Here is an 18215-nt window from a genome sequence, read left to right on the forward strand (position 1 = left end):
GTACCCATAAGCATCTCTGAGACTTGAAAGGAAGCGAGCAAAATTGGTCAAGAATATTGAATTGCCCATTTGAAATTCATACTTCGACTAAAACATAGAATCCAATTTATAGAGTCAAGTCACCTTGCTGCGCACAATTGGTGAGCCAATACATAACAAGGCGGTACAGGGTGCCAAGACTACTGCCTTTTTCCTAAAAGATTACGCTCAAAAGGAGGCTACACTCAAAAGCCCTGCACAACGTCTGCTGAGAAAATCAAAGGTATGCATTGCAACAAAAAAGCACCCACCAAAATCAAGCATGGGACTAAACTGTAGTCCTTAAGATGTTTGAGAACCTCAAATACCACTGCCTTAAAAGGTGATGCTATCTAAGATCCATAAATAGCATTTGTTTTTCTCGCTTTTTAAAAGCCTGTTCACAAGCCACCTGTTTTCACACTGAAAAACTTAAATTTTACATGGGGCACTGGGTGGGTGCACTTCACTGAACTATCCATTCAGTCCAGTGGCCTTTTGACAATATATTTTGAAAAGATTGAGTCGAATCAGCACATGCTTTTCTTTCCAGATTTTCTATAATTCACAGCCCCTCATGATTCAGAGCACTAGATGTTTTGAGGGAAATAATTCCAACACGAAGCATTTTGACCCAATTATACTAAACAAACATTACTGCTCGAGCTTTGGTTCGCTCCAATGCCTTAAGGCGATTGGCTTCCATGCGGAGCCTTTGATCTTCATTTACACATTTTAACCTGCAATCAGGGACAGTAACATGTACCCTGGATTGAACCGAGCCTGTAGGTTGGGATTGAGGATGAGGAAGTGATGCTGATGGGACCTGTAAGCAACCAAACACAAAATAACTTTGAAATCCCTGAACAAGAACTGAATTCCTGACAACACTGTAGAACATAAGATACCTCATCAATAGCCTGCTTGTAAAACTCATCAAAGAAGTCTTCATGTATATCCACAGAAAGCACATCATCATATGGTTCTTCTGAAGTTCCCTGATCACCTCCCTCCATGGGCAAGTTCTGACTCAATGGAACATCCACTTCACGTTGGCTGAATTCTGGAAGCTAGCAAAAAAATGTTAAAATATGCCCACCCCCAAAGCAGCACATACACTGCCAAGAGCAAAACTATGAAGCAAAGACTACACTAACAAAACCATGTGCTAGATCAGATGCAAATGCAGGACGTCAAACTGTCAATTTTGCGATCAGATATCAATGGTCAATTCGCCTTGCTTGCACAAGAATTGGCTGTGAGGACCAAAACAACCAAGAAAGGAAACAGAATTTGGAAGATAACTTCCTTGGCCATGCCACTCTCACCAAAGCAATTCTAAAAAAGGGTTAGTTCCATCGGTTGTGCAACTCTCACCGCGCATGTCACTGCAGTTCCCAAAAAGAAGAAACAAAGTAGCTAGCCAACAACCAGAGTGTAGTTCCAACTAATACTGTGGAAGAAAAACCTTGTTCCAAGTCACTAGAAATCCGCCTCCCTGGACTCATCTTGAGAACACTACAAAACCCCCTCCAAGCTAAATTTTTCTCCAAGTCCATAAAACGTCCCGACTCCCTTTGCTCCCTGAGCAAACTCGTCTAACGCTCACTCTAGCCTGACAAGCCCTAAAACCCATTTAAATAAAGAATGAAATCCTAATATGCTGCTAACTTTGAAGACGAGACTGATGACACATGAACAATAAGGGTAAAGACAGGTTGCACAAAATAGGCAAGTCATGAACTGTTGTGCTCAAACCATCAACATCTAGCAGTCCCTAGATGTGGACTGCTGGCGTCCCATAGGCTGTCTTCTACCTCCATAAAGCACCTGGCTGGAAAGATCCTGCTCCACCATCTCTCTTTCTTGCTCTTCTTCCTGCCATAGATCTGTGCTGCAGTAAGTGTTATTCTGAAGTATCTCTGGCCTCCCTGCTACTCAGCCCAAACCTAAGGCACAAGATGATACCTGGACCGCAGACAATTGCGGCCCTTTGCCCTCCGATCTGGCCACCCAGATCCCACCGACTGTTCAATCAGTCTGTCAAACACATGACCAGGTCTGTACTGCTGACTGATCTGCCCTGTGGCAGGTGCCTGTCCTGCTTCTGCTGATTGCCCAGACCTGGCCTGAGCCAGCAGACTGTGACTCGGTCTGCTCTCGTCCCATCAGTCAACCTTTTCTTGGGCCTATGAATAGCCCCTGAGCACCCATAAACCTGCTGCTCCCGCTGCTGCATATGCTGCAGCCAGTCTGCCCTGCTGCCCTCTTCCAGGGCCCGTGCACCAGCTGAGGGTGCTTCCCAATGGCAGCCTGTGAGTGTCACCCTATGCTAGTGAGGTTCTTTTTTTATGGGAAACATGTTGAATATGTGTCTGTCACTGCGAATGACGGAACTAAGATACTGTTATGCTCTAGCCGAGATAGCATGACCTCGGAAAGATCGGTGGGCATTTTCTCTTAGATGACCGACTTCTGTAATATTTAATGTGCGTAAATAAAATGGTCAAAAGAAGTAACTGCCAAGGTCCTAGGTGAGGATGAAATGGCATTGACTAGGTGGTTTTGAGTGCTAAGGCCTAGGTGCACCTAAATGTGAAATAATGCCAAGGGGCAAATGGTTTAATTGTGCCCCAAGAGAGGGGTAGATGGTGTACCAAGAAAAGGGCTAAAATGATGAAATGTGGCAGAGGGAACCATCTAGGGAGTTGTGGGTCTTGTGGATAGGCATGAGGTAAAAAGAAAATACGTATCTGACGAAATGCGATCCATGAGAGTAAGGCTGGGTGGAAAAACGACATGCCATCGCCCATGATTGACTTGGACAAGGAAAGAGAAAGAAATAGGTTCGTATCAGAGCCCAAGGGAAGAGACCAAGGGAAGGGGTTCGTAAGCTATGACGAAAGCTACGAACGGACAGCAGGCGTGGAGGAAGAAATGCGGTTGCTCGTGACGCTGGAAGGTCGTTGCCCGTGACGAAGACCTCCGTGGCGGTTGAGCTCGTTGTGCGGGAGACCTTCGTGGTGGCTGAGAGCAGGTTGGCGACGTGCTGCGCGGGCGTGAATATCTCGGCTAGAGCTGACGTGCTGCGTAGGCCTGGACGATCCCTAGTGGACTGACGACGTACGCCTGCGTGGAGTCAAACGAAGGTGGAGCGGGGAGATAACTTGCGTAACAGCAGAGAAAAAAAAATGTGGATATTCCCGTTTTAAACAGGCCGTAATAATTCAAATCGTGCATAGTTGGTCCATCGGCAGAATTTAGAGTATGTGGCTACAGGGAACCTGCATGTTATAGCCATCGTGACGAATTGGAAGGGCCAGAATAAAGCTGCAGTTGCAGGCCATATATTTACAAGTTTAATTCTGAGCGCAGTTGACAGTATATGTGTAAGAAATCCTAGATTTACTATATTTAGAACTGTGCTAAGGAACAGAAAAGAGATTGAGATAGCAGAGAACAAGGAATAACTATATTGCTTGAATGTCTGTAGGGTGGATGTGATTGTGTCATCCATACAATTGGGCCTCTCTTATATAGAGAGTGAAGAGTCACACATGAAAAGGTGTGTACTCCAAAGGGTATGTGCATGAAGAGGTGTGTACCCCTTGTGAAGGGTGTGACCCTTGATGAGAGGGTACATTACAATAGGAATGTCTCTTCATTAGAATGTCTCTTCATTAGAATGTCTCTTGTGAAGGGTTGTGCCTCATAAGGAAGTGTCTCGTCGAAAGGGCAAGAGTTGTGCCTCTTGGGAAGTGTCCCGTCGAAAGGGCATACCCTTCCACAAGTGTCCATTCATTAAACCATCCATAAGTCGAGAAAAAGAAAGGAATACGTCACAGATCGTGACATCCCCTCCCACTCAAAAGAAGACCCTGGTGGAGATAATGAACTGATGTAGAAAATATCACTGTAAATTCTGAAAATACTGCTGTAAAAGATCAGGGTACTGCTGTAAGTCTTCATCAGACTGCCAAGTAGCGTCAGAGTCGTCCAGATCTCGCCAAAGAACAAGGAATTCCGTGATAAGTCGATGTCGAGTCTCTTGCTGTCGATGGTCCAGAATACGCGCAGGAATAAGAACATAATCGTCTTCGATTTTTGGGACATAATCACCTGCAGGAGGAACTGCTTCATCGCCTGGAATGTACGTCTTTAGCCAAGAAATATGAAATGTTGGATGGATTTTACCCCATAATGGTGGTAATTCCAATTTATAACTTAAAGGTGAATTTTTATTGACGATCCGAAAAGGTCCATAGTATCTTGGTCGCAACTTAGGAAACACAGACTTAACCGTCTTATAGCGATGTGGGGCTACAAATAATAGCACCATGTCACCAGTGTTAAATTCCAGGTGACGTCTATGTTTGTTGACAGACCGTTGATACCGCTCTTGCGCTTTTCGCATATGATCCCTGACTTGCAGTAGAATGTCTTGCATTTCTTGAACCAGTTGATCAGCTAGGGCCACTCGATGTTGAAGTACAAAATTTGTTGGTACAATCGGAGTGTGTCCATAAGCTGCTTGGAATGGAGTCATGCTGATGGCACAATAAAAAGAGTTGTTATAAGCAAACTCAAGGAGTGGTAGATACTCTTCCCAGGCTGCGAGGCGTGACTGAACATAATGTCGAAGCATTTCTTTCACAACTTGGTTGACTCTTTCAGTCTGGCCATCTGATTCTGGGTGGTAAGCTGAACTGAACAGTAGAGTTGTACCCAAAGATTCGAACAGTGAAATCCAAAAGTGACTGGTAAACTTAGGATCTCTGTCGGATATGATATTCTTGGGCAATCCATGGTGTCGGAAGATGTGTTGTATGAAGAGTTTGGCTATGTCCGGAGCCTGTGCACTGCTTTTGCAAGCAACAAAGTGTGCCATTTTGGACAAGCGATCAACAATTACCATAATCTGAGTATTACCTCGGGAAGATCGTGGTAGTGTTGTAATGAAATCCATGGAAATACTTTCCCACCTTTCAGTTGGAACTGGAAGAGGCTGAAGAAGCCTGTTGGAAGTCGTCGGCTTGCTTTCATTTGTTGATAGGATAAGCAAGATGTAACCATTTTGATGACATCTCTTTTCATCTGAGGCCAGTAGTATGTTGCACTGAGTAACCGATAAGTCTTATTGATGCCTGGATGGGCAGCATAAGGAACTACATGATGCTCTTTTAACAAAAGACGTCGAACATCCTTGTCATGTGGTACACAGACGCGATCTTGATAATACAGAAGGTCGTCCGTATAAGAATAGGATGAGAAAATCTTCTGTTCGGAAGTCGAAGGTTGATCTTTTGAAAGAACCTGTACTGCTGTGCCGAAGTCTTTATCATTGAAATACTTTCCTTTGAATGAATTCGGAACATCCACAGATAATGTAGAGATTACCATGGCTGATGCGAGAGGTAACCTGCTGAGAGCATCGGCAACTACATTGCGTAGTTGGAATATACTCAATGGTCATGTGAAAGTTGGCCAAAAACTCAACCCAGCGTGCTTGTCGAGCGTTCATGACTGGCTGAGTAAAGATGTACTTTAAAGAGTGATGGTCCGTTTTGACCACAGAGTCGGCACCCATGAGATAATGTTTCCAAGAGCGATAAGCATGTACAACAGCAAGAAACTCCTTATCATAGACCGGATATCGGGTTTGGATATCAGAATGTTTATGGCTGTCAAAAGCAATAACTCTGCCTTCTTGCATCAAGACTGCTCCTGTAGCGATGTCAGAAGCGTCGGTCATGACCTCAAACGGAAGGTTTGGGTCAGCAATAGCCATAACTGGTGTAATAGTGAGTGCTTTCTTGAGTTGTTGGAAACTATACTCTGTTTCGGGAAGCCACTAAAAAATTGCTGTGTTTTTCAATAATTCGGACATAGGAGCTGCGATTTCGGAAAACTGATAGACCTTTGTATGGTAGAAGTTTGCCAATCCGAGAAAAGAGCGGACATCATAAACATTCTTAGGAGTAGGCCAGTTTCGGATTACCTCGACCTTCTTGGGATCCACAGAGATACCTTGAGCGAAAATAACATGTCCCAAATATTCAAGTTGGGTCTTGAAGAACTCACTCTTCTCAATGTTGATGTAGAGAGAATTTGCACGGAGAACTTCAAAAACTTGGTGAAGATGTTGTTTGTGCTCATGTAGGGATCTGCTGAAAACGAGGATGTCATCGAGGTAAACGATGACGAACTTATCGAGGAAAGGCCTGAAGATGTCGTTCATTAATGTCATGAATGTGGCCGGGGCATTGTTTAACCCAAAAAGGCATGACCAAACATTCATAGTGTCCATACTTTGTTCAAAAAGCTGTCTTGTACTCATCACCTTCTCGTATGCGTATTTGATGATAACCTGAACGTAGATCAATCTTTGAGAATTGTGTTGCATGTAGAAGTTGATCGAAGAGGTCATCAATGCGAGGCAATGGATACTTGTTTTTTATAGTGAGCTTGTTGAGGGCTCGGTAGTCGATGCAGAGGCGCATAGACTTGTTCTTTTTTTCCACAAGTAGTACAGGAGATCCGAAAGGGCTGCAACTGGGCCGAATGTGACCTTTGTCGAGTAGCTCGGTGACCTGTCTTTGGATTTCTTTATTTTGAGTGTGAGAAACCCGATAAGGAGGTTTCGACGGTGGATTACTGCCGGGAATAAGTTCGATTGGGTGATCCACTGGTCGTCGAGGTGGTAACTGCTTTGGCAATTCCTGTGGAAAAAGATCCAGGTAAGGCTGGAAAAAAGGTTGGTTGAGGTATTCAGGAGGATCCTTGGCTGGTGTCTCCTCTACTGCCGTAACCAACAGAAGTGAAGTCTTTACTTGGCGTTTACGAACCCACTTCTTTACTTGTAGGACAGAGGCAACTGGGGTTGAAGGAGAGTCCCTAAAACCAATTAGCTCAATAAGTTTTCCCTGATGGACAAACTGGATAGTATGGCTGCGAAAACTGATTGATGGATCATAGTCGTAGAGCCACTATTGTCCGAGTATGACATCGTATCGAGAAAGAGGCATAATGTCGAAGTTCAACTTGTCTGTATAATGTTGGATTTGAAAAGACAAGTTTTTGATCCTGGTGTTGCACAAGAAAGTCGTTCCATTTGCGAGTTCAATCTGATAGTCCATGATACTAGGACTGGTGGTCAACCGAAGTTTATCGACCACAGAACTGGCTAGGAAATTATGAGAACAGCCACTGTCGATGAGGATGGTGACCGTTGTTCCACGAATCGATCCTTGAACACAAAGTACTTGAGTGGCCAGGGAAGGTTCGGGGTTGCTGGCAAGGCTCAGGTGGATGGTATTCGTCATTCGAACAGCTTTGCCTTTCTTGTCTTGTGCTGAGGTAGCATCTTCTTTTGGAGAAGTGCTAGGTTCCATATTAGAATTTTGCTTTGGTCGCTTGGGACAATCGAACCATCTATGGTCGCTTGTACAGATAGTACAAAGTCCTTTTGTGCTGGAGCTGTTCTTCTTGTCAGTGGCCGCACCTTTATGTTGGGGATGTCGGTAATGACTTTGTGAAGAAGAAGAAACACGATCCTTGGGGGAGTGCTTCTGTTGGAATCCAGCAAATGATTTCTGAGGCTTCTGGGGATCTTGAGACTGTCGCTGACCTTGATTACCAAAGTTTTTTCGAAACCTGGTGTTTTCTTGAGGGCGAGCACCTTTGGCCATAGGAGAGTTCTGTGTGCGATTAGCACTCTGCTTCCTTGTCTTGAGGAAATCTGTAATGCGCTCTGCGTAAGCAATAGCGCCATCTGTGGTGGTGTGTTTGCTTTAAGAACATCAATGCGTAATGAGGGATTTAGGCCTGAGATGAAAGCATGAAGGCGATCATCCTCAGTTAAACCATCAATCTCCAGCACCAATGTGGTGAACTGAGAGATATAGGAAGACAGGGAACCCGTTTGCTCCAACTGTCGGAGTTTTGAACGTGCTTGGAAGTCCGCATTGGCAGGTACAAACTGCTTACGGAGCACGTGTTCAAAACGTTCCCATGTTAACACACTCTTTCCGTCCTTTAAGCGTCTTTGCCACCATAGAAATGCTGTATCCTTCAGGAGGGAGGCTGCCAAGGCGATCTTTTTGCCTTCCGTGAGGTCAACAGTGTCAAAATACATGCGCATTTTAGCGAGCCATTGGTCAACTGTTCGGCCATTACGTTGACCAGTGTAGGCTTCCGGAAGTTTAACGTCAAGTCTTTTAGTTTTGGAAGCTTGAAGTAATCGGTAGAGGGCACGTAGTTCAATGTTTTCTACCTCTGGTGGGAAAGAGTCCGCATCGTCGTCTGGTTGCGTCACGTCATCCTCTGTATGTGCTGGACTTCGAGAATCTTGGAGTTGTTGAACTTTTTGAACCAAGTCGGAGATGCTGTCCTGAAGCTGAGATATTTGAAGTTGCAATAGTGATTCACTTTGGACGTTGCCTTCAGTGGTCTTTTTGGGACTTGATTCTTTAATCTCTGGAGAGGTTTCACGCGAGCGGTGCGACATGTCGGAAATCCCTGTGAGAAAAGCGCGAACTTGCGCTCTAGTTTGTACCATTCCTGAAAGAGGATTCGGGCTCCTCCCTGAGGTTGCTCATATTCGAGGGGGCAAGCGAGGCAGGATGGAACCACCCGTGGAAGTCTGGTAATGGAGGTCCTGTCTGAGGTAACACTGAAGATTCTGAAAAAGGTGTTACTGCTCGTGATAAGACAGGGGTAGGTAGCAGAGTCCACGGATCTGAAAAAGGGTAAGGAGTTGCTGTCGGAAGAGGAGGATATCCAGGAGAGGGAGTGCCTTCAGAATGTAAATACTGACTTGGAGAAGGTACACCCTGTAGAGGAGGATATCTGGGAGCTGAAGAAGGTGGAGAGTACCCTGGAGATGCCGAAGGTGAAGGGTAAAATTCTCTCCAAAAATGAACATCAAACTCCTGAGGAATATCGTGTTTCGGATATCTTCGTGTCTCGTGGAACACAACCTATACTGTGCTGAGGAAATAATGTAACTGAGGTGCCTCACGCAGAAGGTGGAGGATGTGGTCCAAGTCACTCGGAGGGCACGTGACACAGAAGACCCAAGATGCAAAGGCTCCAAAATGGGCTGGCTGTGCAATTTGAACACGATATTGTGTAGTAGCAGATGCCTGAGGTGTCCTTGAAAGGCCGAGTGAATTACCAAGGGTTTCCATGCTTTAATGTGGATTCTTTCATTTGCTGTAATTTGTTAAAGAGAATCCTTAAAAAGCAGATTGGAAAGACTCCACCTAGCAATACTTTAATCTGCCAAGTTATTGTGTAGAAGAAGGCTGCAAATCGTTGTCCGGAGGTCCATGTTGCAGTGTTTTGCGAGGAGTGCGCGAGGCTTGTCTGGTCCGGGCTGTCAACGGGCTGTCTTCATCGCGAGAATAGTTGCAACTGGTGCTGATATGGCAGGGCAAAGATGGCGAAACAAGGGAAGGCTGCAGGCTGTCAGGAAATGGCAGATAACCAGGGCCGCAATGGGCAAGGCTAGGGCTGCAAATAGCGAGGGGGTTGTCAGCGAAAATGGCGAGGCAAGGGCTGGGAGTAAATAGGCTGGCAGCGTGAATGGCGAAACAGGGACTGGCAGCGCAGGCTGTGCGGCTGTACGGCTGGCAGCGTGAATGGCTGTACGGCGGGCTGTACGGCTGGCTGCACAGGGGTGTACGGAATGGCTGCGCAGGGCTGTACGGCTGGCTGCGCAGGCTGCTTCGAGATCCGTACGGTGCAATGAAGAGGTTCGCCTCTTTTCGTTGGGGGCTGCCCAATGGGTTAGTTGCCCAAAAATTAATTTGGGGGTTTAGTTTAACCCTAGGGTAGCTAGGGTAAACCTAGGGGTAGGGGATGGGTTTAATTTTTTTCCCTGTTTTACCCCTCTAGGTACCCTTTTGTAGGTACTTGGGGCCTAGGAGGTGTGCCTATTCGAAGGGGTGTGACCCTTGGAATAGGTGCACCTGTTCATGAGGGGATATGTCCCTATTGTTAAAAGGGGTGCGACCCCGCATGAATAGGTATGTCCATTTGCCCACGATGGGGTATGTCCCATGAGTGAGGAGTCGAGACTCATCACCAAAAGGTGTGTCCCATGGTGGAAAAGGTGCGTCCCTTGGTTTTGGGACAGCCCAAGCACTTGAAAGGACACGATTTTGGTCGTGTCCATTCACATCAACTTGTGATGTGAGGGAGATGGAGAGGCCAGGATGACTTTAGGCCGGGTAGGCGTTTAAAAATTTTACGCTCATCCTCTCCATCTCTTCCATGCACAATGTGCACGGATGTCCTTCTAGCGGCAAAAATGTATCAGATCAGCGCTAGAAGGTGGGGGGCATTTCCTACAGGCAGGAGCGAATTTTGCTCTGATACCACTGTAAGAAATCCTAGATTTACTATATATAGAGATGTGCTAAGAAACAGAAAAGAGACTGAGATAGCAGAGAACAAGGAATAATTATATTGCTTGAATGTCTGTAGGGTGGATGTGATTGTGTCATCCATACAATTGGGCCTCTCTTATATAGAGAGTTAAGAGTCACACATGAAAAGGTGTGTACTCCAAAGGGTATGTGCATGAAGAGGTGTGTACCCCTTGTGAAGGGTGTGACCCTTGATGAGAGGGTACATTACAATAGGAATGTCTCTTCATTAGAATGTCTCTTGTGAAGGGTTGTGCCTCATAAGGAAGTGTCTCGTCGAAAGGGCAAAAGTTGTGCCTCTTGGGAAGTGTCCCATCGAAAGGGCATACCCTTCCACAAGTGTCCATTCATTAAACCATCCATAAGTCGAGAAAAAGAAAGGAATACGTCACAGATCGTGACAATATGCTTTTGACGTGACAGATTTGGGCACATGGGAAAAATAAGGCACGGGATCTTTTGAAGAAAGCGAGAGGCACATGAAATATCAATCTTTTTTCGAGCTTGCCTCAAGAGCGGAACGCGCATACTCAGCCTGCGTGGAGCTTCCAGGGAGCACTTTTTTCTCTTTTATACAAATTTTGAGTAGCAGTCGATTCGTTCTGTACAGCAGAAGTTGTGAATATTTAGGGTTCATAATTACTCCACAAGAGGTAGAAATGGATCCGAAGAAAGTCGCTGCGATACTGACTTGGCCAATCCCTCAGAGTCCGTGTTGCGATCATTCTTGGGGTTTGTCCAATTTTATAGAAGGCATATCAAAGGATATTCTGAAATAGTATCGCCATTGACTGATCTGACCTCAGATAAAGTATCGGATATTCCGAAATAGTATCGCCATTGACTGATCTGACCTCAGATAAAGTATCTTTTATATGGGGACAGAATCAACAAGAAAGTTTTAACACCATAAAACAAGCTGTGATCACAAGACCGGTGTTAAAAATAGTTGATCCCCAGAAACCGTTGATCCTAGAAACCAATGCAAGTGGCATTGCGGTAGGAGCAGTTCTCCTTCAAGAGGGAAGGCCAGTAGCCTTTGAAAGCAAGAAGCTTTCTCCCTCTCAAAGGAATTGGCCAACTCATGAATTAGAGTTGTATGCAGTTATCCATGCTTTGAAAACATGGAGGCATTATTTGTATGGTTCAGAGTTTTATGTGGATGTAGATCATGATACTCTGAAACATTTTAGTAAACAGCCTGACTTGAGGGGCCGCCAAGCTAGATGGACAGAGCTCATGCAGGAGTTTAATTTGACGATTCGGTACCGAAGAGGAAAAGATAATAAGGTGGCTGATGCGTTCTCACATTATGCACAACTTGAGTTTCACGGTATTAGAGAGTGTTCTAATGACCGAGATTAAAGAAACTCAAAAAGTGGACGAGTTTGTCCAGAGCTTATGGCCTAAGACTAATGTATTAAAACCTGGGGAAAATGAAAAGGATGACCTGGCATCCAGAAAAGGCCAAACTTATGCAAGATATACCATAAGGGATGGTATGCTAGAAAGAAATGGCAAGGTTGTAGTACCTAGTCAGAATGATCTCAGGCAGAGAGTCATTCGACAGTGCCATGATAGCCCGTGTGCAGGACATCCAGGAGTCGAGAAGACATATGATCTCGTGAAGCGAGATTTATTTTGGCCAAAGATGAAAAAGCATATTCATGAATATGTGACACGGTGTTTCTCGTGTCAAGTAAGCAAGGCCGAGCGGGTGAAGCCACCCGGACTTTTACAGCCCTTGGAGATACCACTAGGTAAGTGGGAGAGCATTTCCATGGACTTTATTGTAGGGCTGCCTACGACACAAGGAGGGTATGATTCTATCCTTGTGGTGGTTGATCGTCTAACCAAGATGGCTCACTTCATTCCGACTAGAGAGTCTGTTGGTGCCCCGCAAGTGGCGGATTTGTTCATCAGACATATATTTCGTCTGCATGGATTGCCTAGATCCATAGTGTCAGACAGAGATGTCAGATTTACCGGTCATTTTTGGACAGCGGTATTTGAGACACTAAGGACTGAGTTGGGAATGAGTAGTGGGGATCATCCTGAGACGGATGGTCAGACGGAGAGAGTCAACCAGACTTTAGAGGATATGCTGAGGACATATGTGTCATTGAGGCAACATACATGGGACAAGTGGTTGCCATTGTTGGAGTTTGCCTACAATGATAGGAAACATTCTTCTACAAGGTTCAGTCCGTTTGAGCTGAACTATGGTTATAGACCAACAAATCCAACTATAGTTGGAGTACCTCAGAAAGTGCCTAGTACCGCGAACTTTGTGGTTCAGATGCGGGAGATGCTAGCACTTGCGAGAGCTAATATCCGCCAGGCTATGGATAGAGCCAAGGTGTATGCGGATGAAAAAAGTTTTTCTCAGAGTTCCTTCGCACTTGAAGTCGTTGACTTCAGGAGAGTGTGCTAAGTTATTACCTCGATACTATGGGACCGTGGTTAATTCTAAAAAGAATAGGCAAGGTAGCCTATAAATTAGAATTACCACCGGGGTATAAGGTGCACCCAGTGTTTCATGTTTCTCGTTTAAAGAAATTTTTGCATACTGGTGACTCACTAATCGAAGGTGTGCTTTTGTTTCAGGAGATAGAGGATAATGCAAGACGCAAACCAACAAGAATCCTGGACCGAGGAACAATGCAAGTGCGCAATCGGAAGATCCCCACGGTGTTGGTTGCATGGCATGGTCTACCTCTATCGGAAGCTACCTGGGAATCCGTATACCAGTTACGAAGAGTGTTCCTAGATTTCATCATCGAGGACGATGATGCTTGAAGAGGGAAGGAATGTTATGCTCTAGCCGAGATAGCATGACCTCGGAAAGATCGGTGGGCATTTTCTCTAAGATGACCGACTTCTGTAATATTTAATGTGCGTAAATAAAATGGTCAAGAGAAGTAACTGCCAAGGTCCTAGGTGAGGGTGAAATGGCATTGACTAGGTGGTTCTGAGTGCTAAGGCCTAGGTGCACCTAAATGTGAAATAATGCCAAGGGGCAAATGGTTTAATTGTGCCCCAAGAGAGGGGTAAATGGTGTACCAAGAAAAGGGCTAAAATGATGACATGTGGCAAAGGGAACCATCTAGGGAGTTGTGGGTCTTGTGGATAGGCATGAGGTAAACAGAAAATATGTATCTAACGAAATGCGATCCATGAGAGTAAGGCTGGGTGGAAAAACGACATGCCATCGCCCGTGATTGACTTGGACAAGGAAAGAGAAAGAAATAGGTTCATTTCAGATACAAGAAGCTTTTAGCCTTCGGCCGCATCAAACCTTTCTCCTTGTATTTGCTCCAACATCATTGCTATCAAGAAAGACCGAGTCCAATAGGATGTGTTATGCTTCAATCTTTTTGTACCTGTTTAAAACAACAGGTCCAAATCGGCTGTGTTATGCTCCAAGATAATTGTGGTTGGCTTGTACCTTGGGTGTCGTACGGCCTAGGAAGGTTGGGTCTTCCTCAGGTTTACTTAGTACTAAGGTCATTAAGGACTGACTAGACATATCAAGTCTCGGAACTCGAGTTTGATGCCTTTCCTTGAGTTATCATCTATGGTTCTTGTGCTACTATAGCATGTTAACCAATTAGCCAATGGTCGTATCAAAGCCAAATTCCAGATTTTGATTTGAGAAAGATTGAGTCCTTTTCCTGTGGTTTTTGGCTACTCTACTTCATGAGCATGCTCTATGTGGTTAACTTCAAGAGTATTTGGGAGCACAAGCTTAACAGAGAATGAGATGATTTACACATTGTGTGATTCCTAGTCGTTTTCTTCCACTGCAAGAGTTTGGCTGCGGCAAGTAAACTCCATCTCTGCTTTCCAACACTCCAACTACTTCTTTATTATTGTACACTTTAGACGTTTCGGGGATCATACTGATGACCCTCCCCATCCAAGCTCAAATACCCATGATATGAGCATATGGTTCAAGTAATTCAATTTCACTCCCAATCAATAGCTAAACTAGTCTGGAGCCTAAAATGTGAAGGACTTCCCAGTTGAAAAGGTAGATGTCAAGATCATAACCGAAGCAACTACACAATGCTCTTAACTCAAAGTCAACCAACCATGATTAACAGCTCCACGCCCTAGAGCTGCATGGATGCCTTAGATCCTTCCAAGTGCCCAAGTAAATAGGCAATATGGTCAGCTCTATAGTTATTTGCTAAGAAGATCTAGCAAATCGCCTTTGGCAAGCATATAGATCTTGATTCAAACTCCATTTCACCAATGAACTCAGCAATCCAACAATTAGGTCAGTAGACTCCCAGTGATGGATATTGGATCAAGCCATTTATTTCAAGACCTAAGGGAAAGCCAACGATCTAGAAAAGACAACTCCAGTTGGGGTCTCTATGGTAGATGGCAGTTGAGAGTTTAAGGTACCTGGAGAATGTATGTCATAGCTAAATTCCTCCCTAGGTCCACGTGGCAAGGTCCTAGATGGATCCTACAATCTCTTAGACGTTAGGGTTTATTATTATGCTTACATTAGATATTTTTGCATCATCCAACTTGTCTAGCCATAGCTTATTGCATGCAATAGTACTAGAGACTAACAGGTATTTGTTCATATGGTCATAACTATTGGCCAAAGGGTTACGTAAAAGGAGTGTTAAGAGGTGGCTAGGTGGCAAGTGGCTATGTGAATCCCACCTCACACTTCGGGGTAAGGTTTGAAAAATGAGGTCACAGTGTGGCCTTGAACCAATCCGTATTCATGAGAGAGTGCACACGAGCTTGAGATCCTAAGCAACAGACTTTTCTTACGTGCACTTTCTTCTTCATTGTCTTTCTAGCTATTAGGAAGTTCAAGATGAGAAAGACCAAGAATCTACTAATAAGTAATGAGAAGCCACCACGACAGAAGCTTGCAGCAACTAATGAATGAAAAAGCACGGATCTAAAGGATAAAAAAGGCAGTTACCAGGCTGAATTATCAACAAAAGATAAAATAATCATGTATCTACAAGAAGTTTGCAAATGAAGATTGGAAGATATTATTGGATACGTCCCAAAACAATGAATAATTTAGAATCTCAGCTAAGTCTCTCAAGCAAGCATTAATCACTTGTTACAAATAATAATAAAAATAGTGGAAATTACCCTTGACAGTCTTCCAGACTGTATGAAGCAGGGAGAAGCTAACCTATCACGTTGTGCTTTGACAACCAAGGGTGAAAGAACACCTCGAGCCTTGGGCAAGTGGAATAGTCTGTCACTTTCCTGCACTATGTCCGACATAGACCTAGACAATGAGCAGGAATCCAGATCGTCACACATTATATTATAGCAAGCAACAAACCTGGCCCTTGCTCATCTTGGGCTGATTTCGGCATTTCTCCCCGCACTATTTTTTCCTTCAGCTCGCGAACGCACGCCTGCAGGACAGAAAAAAGAGGGCATTGTAACATGTTCTAGGATACCCCAACACCTTTGAACTTCCCACAAGCTAGCCGAATGATAAGTAAATACGTGAGGATACCCGAACACGTTTTGTAGTTCCAACTTTCTCGACCTTCTCCACAAACTGGTCAAAGGAGAAGTATGGGAGGATAAGAGAATGCCAATGCACATAGGCATCTAGCAAACTTCTCAAGTCCTCTACCTGCAAAGAAGAATTATCCGATTCCGCGTGAGAAAGGAACTCACTTGACCAGGCAACATTAAATACTGCACAATCTGAACTTGCCTCGTGACCACGACCCTGAATCTTCACCATGCGCGGAAAATTTTCCAGCACGTATCCCAAACCATCCTTGGACAGTAATAATTCGGGAGTAAGCTTGGGTCTCTTGCGAGGAAGCACGGAGGCGGTGGAGCCGGATGGAATGGACGGTTTCTCAGGCGTCCGTGCGCCAACAGCAGAGGAAGAAGCCTTCCAATTACCGGCTGCTGTAGAGGGATTAAGTGAGGATCTACCAGGAACGAAGGCATTGGGACCAGAAGACGACGGTTGAGAAAAAGGGCAATCACGCGACCAGTGCCCTGGCCTTCCACATTTGAAGCAGCCGGTCGGAGCTGGGTTTGAGTTCCCAGGAGTCATAACTATGCGACAGGTTTTCTTCTCTACCAAAGCTCTTCCTCAAAGTCGATTTCTCGCCTCCTGCAGAAGATCAGCTCGAAACAGAGTACATTTTTGCGGGAAACGAAGTTTCGAATATTGCCCCTTGCGAATGCAAAATAGAAAATCAATTCTATTTTTAGTGCAGTCACCCTGAGTGCATCATGAGGTACATAAAGGGTACCAAGGAGATGTGCATTTGCTTTGGTAAAGGAGACATGCGTGTACTTGGGTACACAGATTCAGACTATGCAGGGCATGTGGATAGTAGGAGATCCACTTCTAGTTATGTGTTCACCTTTGCAGGTGGTGCAGTGTCGTGGATGTCTCGTGCACAGAAGTGTGTGGCTTTGTCTACCACAGAGGCTAAGTATGTTGCAGCCACAGAGGGTTGCAAGGAGGCTATATGGCTTGATCAGCTAGTGGGAGATTTGGGGATTCATATAGGTGTATCGACATTGCATAGTGATTCCATGAGTGCTATTCAGCTAGCACGGAATCCGGTCTTTCATGCAAAGACCAAACACATTGAGGTCAGGTACCATTTCATCAGGGACGTACTTGAGGACAAGCGCATAGAGCTTGTCAAGGTTCATACAGATGATAACCCTACAGATATGCTGACGAAGAGTCTACCTAGTCAGCGGTTTGAGTATTGTCGTGTATTGATGGACATTGGATAGTATGCTCACTAGTTGTTCTCTCTTAAAGGCACATTGTCCTTTAAGTGGGAGGTTGTGGGGGTTAAAGGTCACTGTGCCTTAACCCCGGTTATGTACAATACTCAAACACACATATAAATGAATGAAAAAGAAGATTAAGGTGGTTCTGCACCCACCAAAACTTGTGTGGCTCTCTATCTCTCTCTCTCTCCTTCTTCTGTTCTTGCTTCCGTTGAGAGCACTCTCAGTGTTTTGATTGATATGGTAATATTGCTCAGGCCATATGTCGTAGTTCCCTACCACTCACTATTGTTATTACTACTTTAGTGTCTCTCCATGGGCAATCTAGTTGCTTGTGTCCACATAACAGATTGCAGTATTTGTTCTCTGTCAAATTGTCTTGAGTCGCCCTTAGATTTTCCTGAGTCCCCCATATATGTCCTTTATTTTATATCTAGCCCTTAGGATATAGCACTACATGTCCCTTAGCTATTTACTCATAAAGCATACGTTTACATCCTCACATTTCTCAGTTGTTATGCTAATTAGTTTTGCTTAAAAGTTTTTTAGTTCTTTTAGACTTATATTTTCTTTGTTCTCTTCGTTATGAATATATATATATATATATATATTTATAAATATATATAGAGAGAGAGAGAGAGAAAGAGTTGCCCTAATATTTATTTTTGTAAGTTCCCTATACCTTGCTTAGTTAATGGTAAATTTGTAGTAATTTGTTACATTAATCTTCTCACTCTCGATCTCTCCCTCTTTCTATAATATTTATGAATATATATATATTTCCATAGTAATGCCTTCACTAACACATACATGGTTCTGTGGTTTTTGAATTTTGTGCATAGGCGCTGTTGAATCCAAATGTGTTCATGGAAGATGTCTGTGCTCTGGCCGAGAAAGGTTTCATATCTATATTCGGCGAGTGCAAATTGAAATCTACATTGCCCACTCCTCTTTCAACTATGCATGTGCCCCTTATTTTGGCGCCCACCAATC

The 18215-nt window shown here is 44.4% G+C and overlaps 1 protein-coding gene across 2 annotated transcripts; it reads right to left on the reverse strand.

Annotated features, from left to right (window-relative positions):
* Nucleotides 1–212: 212 nt before the first annotated feature.
* Nucleotides 213–16635, reverse strand: LOC147880905 (zinc knuckle (CCHC-type) family protein). Of its 2 annotated transcripts, none has more exons than XM_087369995.1 (5): nt 16168–16635; nt 15961–16083; nt 15781–15856; nt 927–1081; nt 213–844 (listed from the first exon to the last, which is right to left on the reverse strand). In XM_087369995.1, exons 1-5 carry the CDS (start codon nt 16519–16521, stop codon nt 662–664), a joined length of 891 nt encoding a protein of 296 aa, XP_087226121.1. In that variant the 5' UTR covers nt 16522–16635; the 3' UTR covers nt 213–661. The 2 variants fall into 2 exon arrangements, with proteins under 2 accessions (XP_087226121.1, XP_087226122.1); XM_087369996.1 differs by having other exon boundaries at nt 15961–16079; nt 16164–16635.
* Nucleotides 16636–18215: the final 1580 nt, after the last annotated feature.

Source organism: Dipteris shenzhenensis, chromosome 31 (genome assembly GCF_047967505.1).
Source record: "Dipteris shenzhenensis isolate YYH24624 ecotype China chromosome 31, Dip_SZ_1.0, whole genome shotgun sequence".
In the NCBI taxonomy this organism is placed as follows: Eukaryota; Viridiplantae; Streptophyta; class Polypodiopsida; order Gleicheniales; family Dipteridaceae; genus Dipteris; species Dipteris shenzhenensis.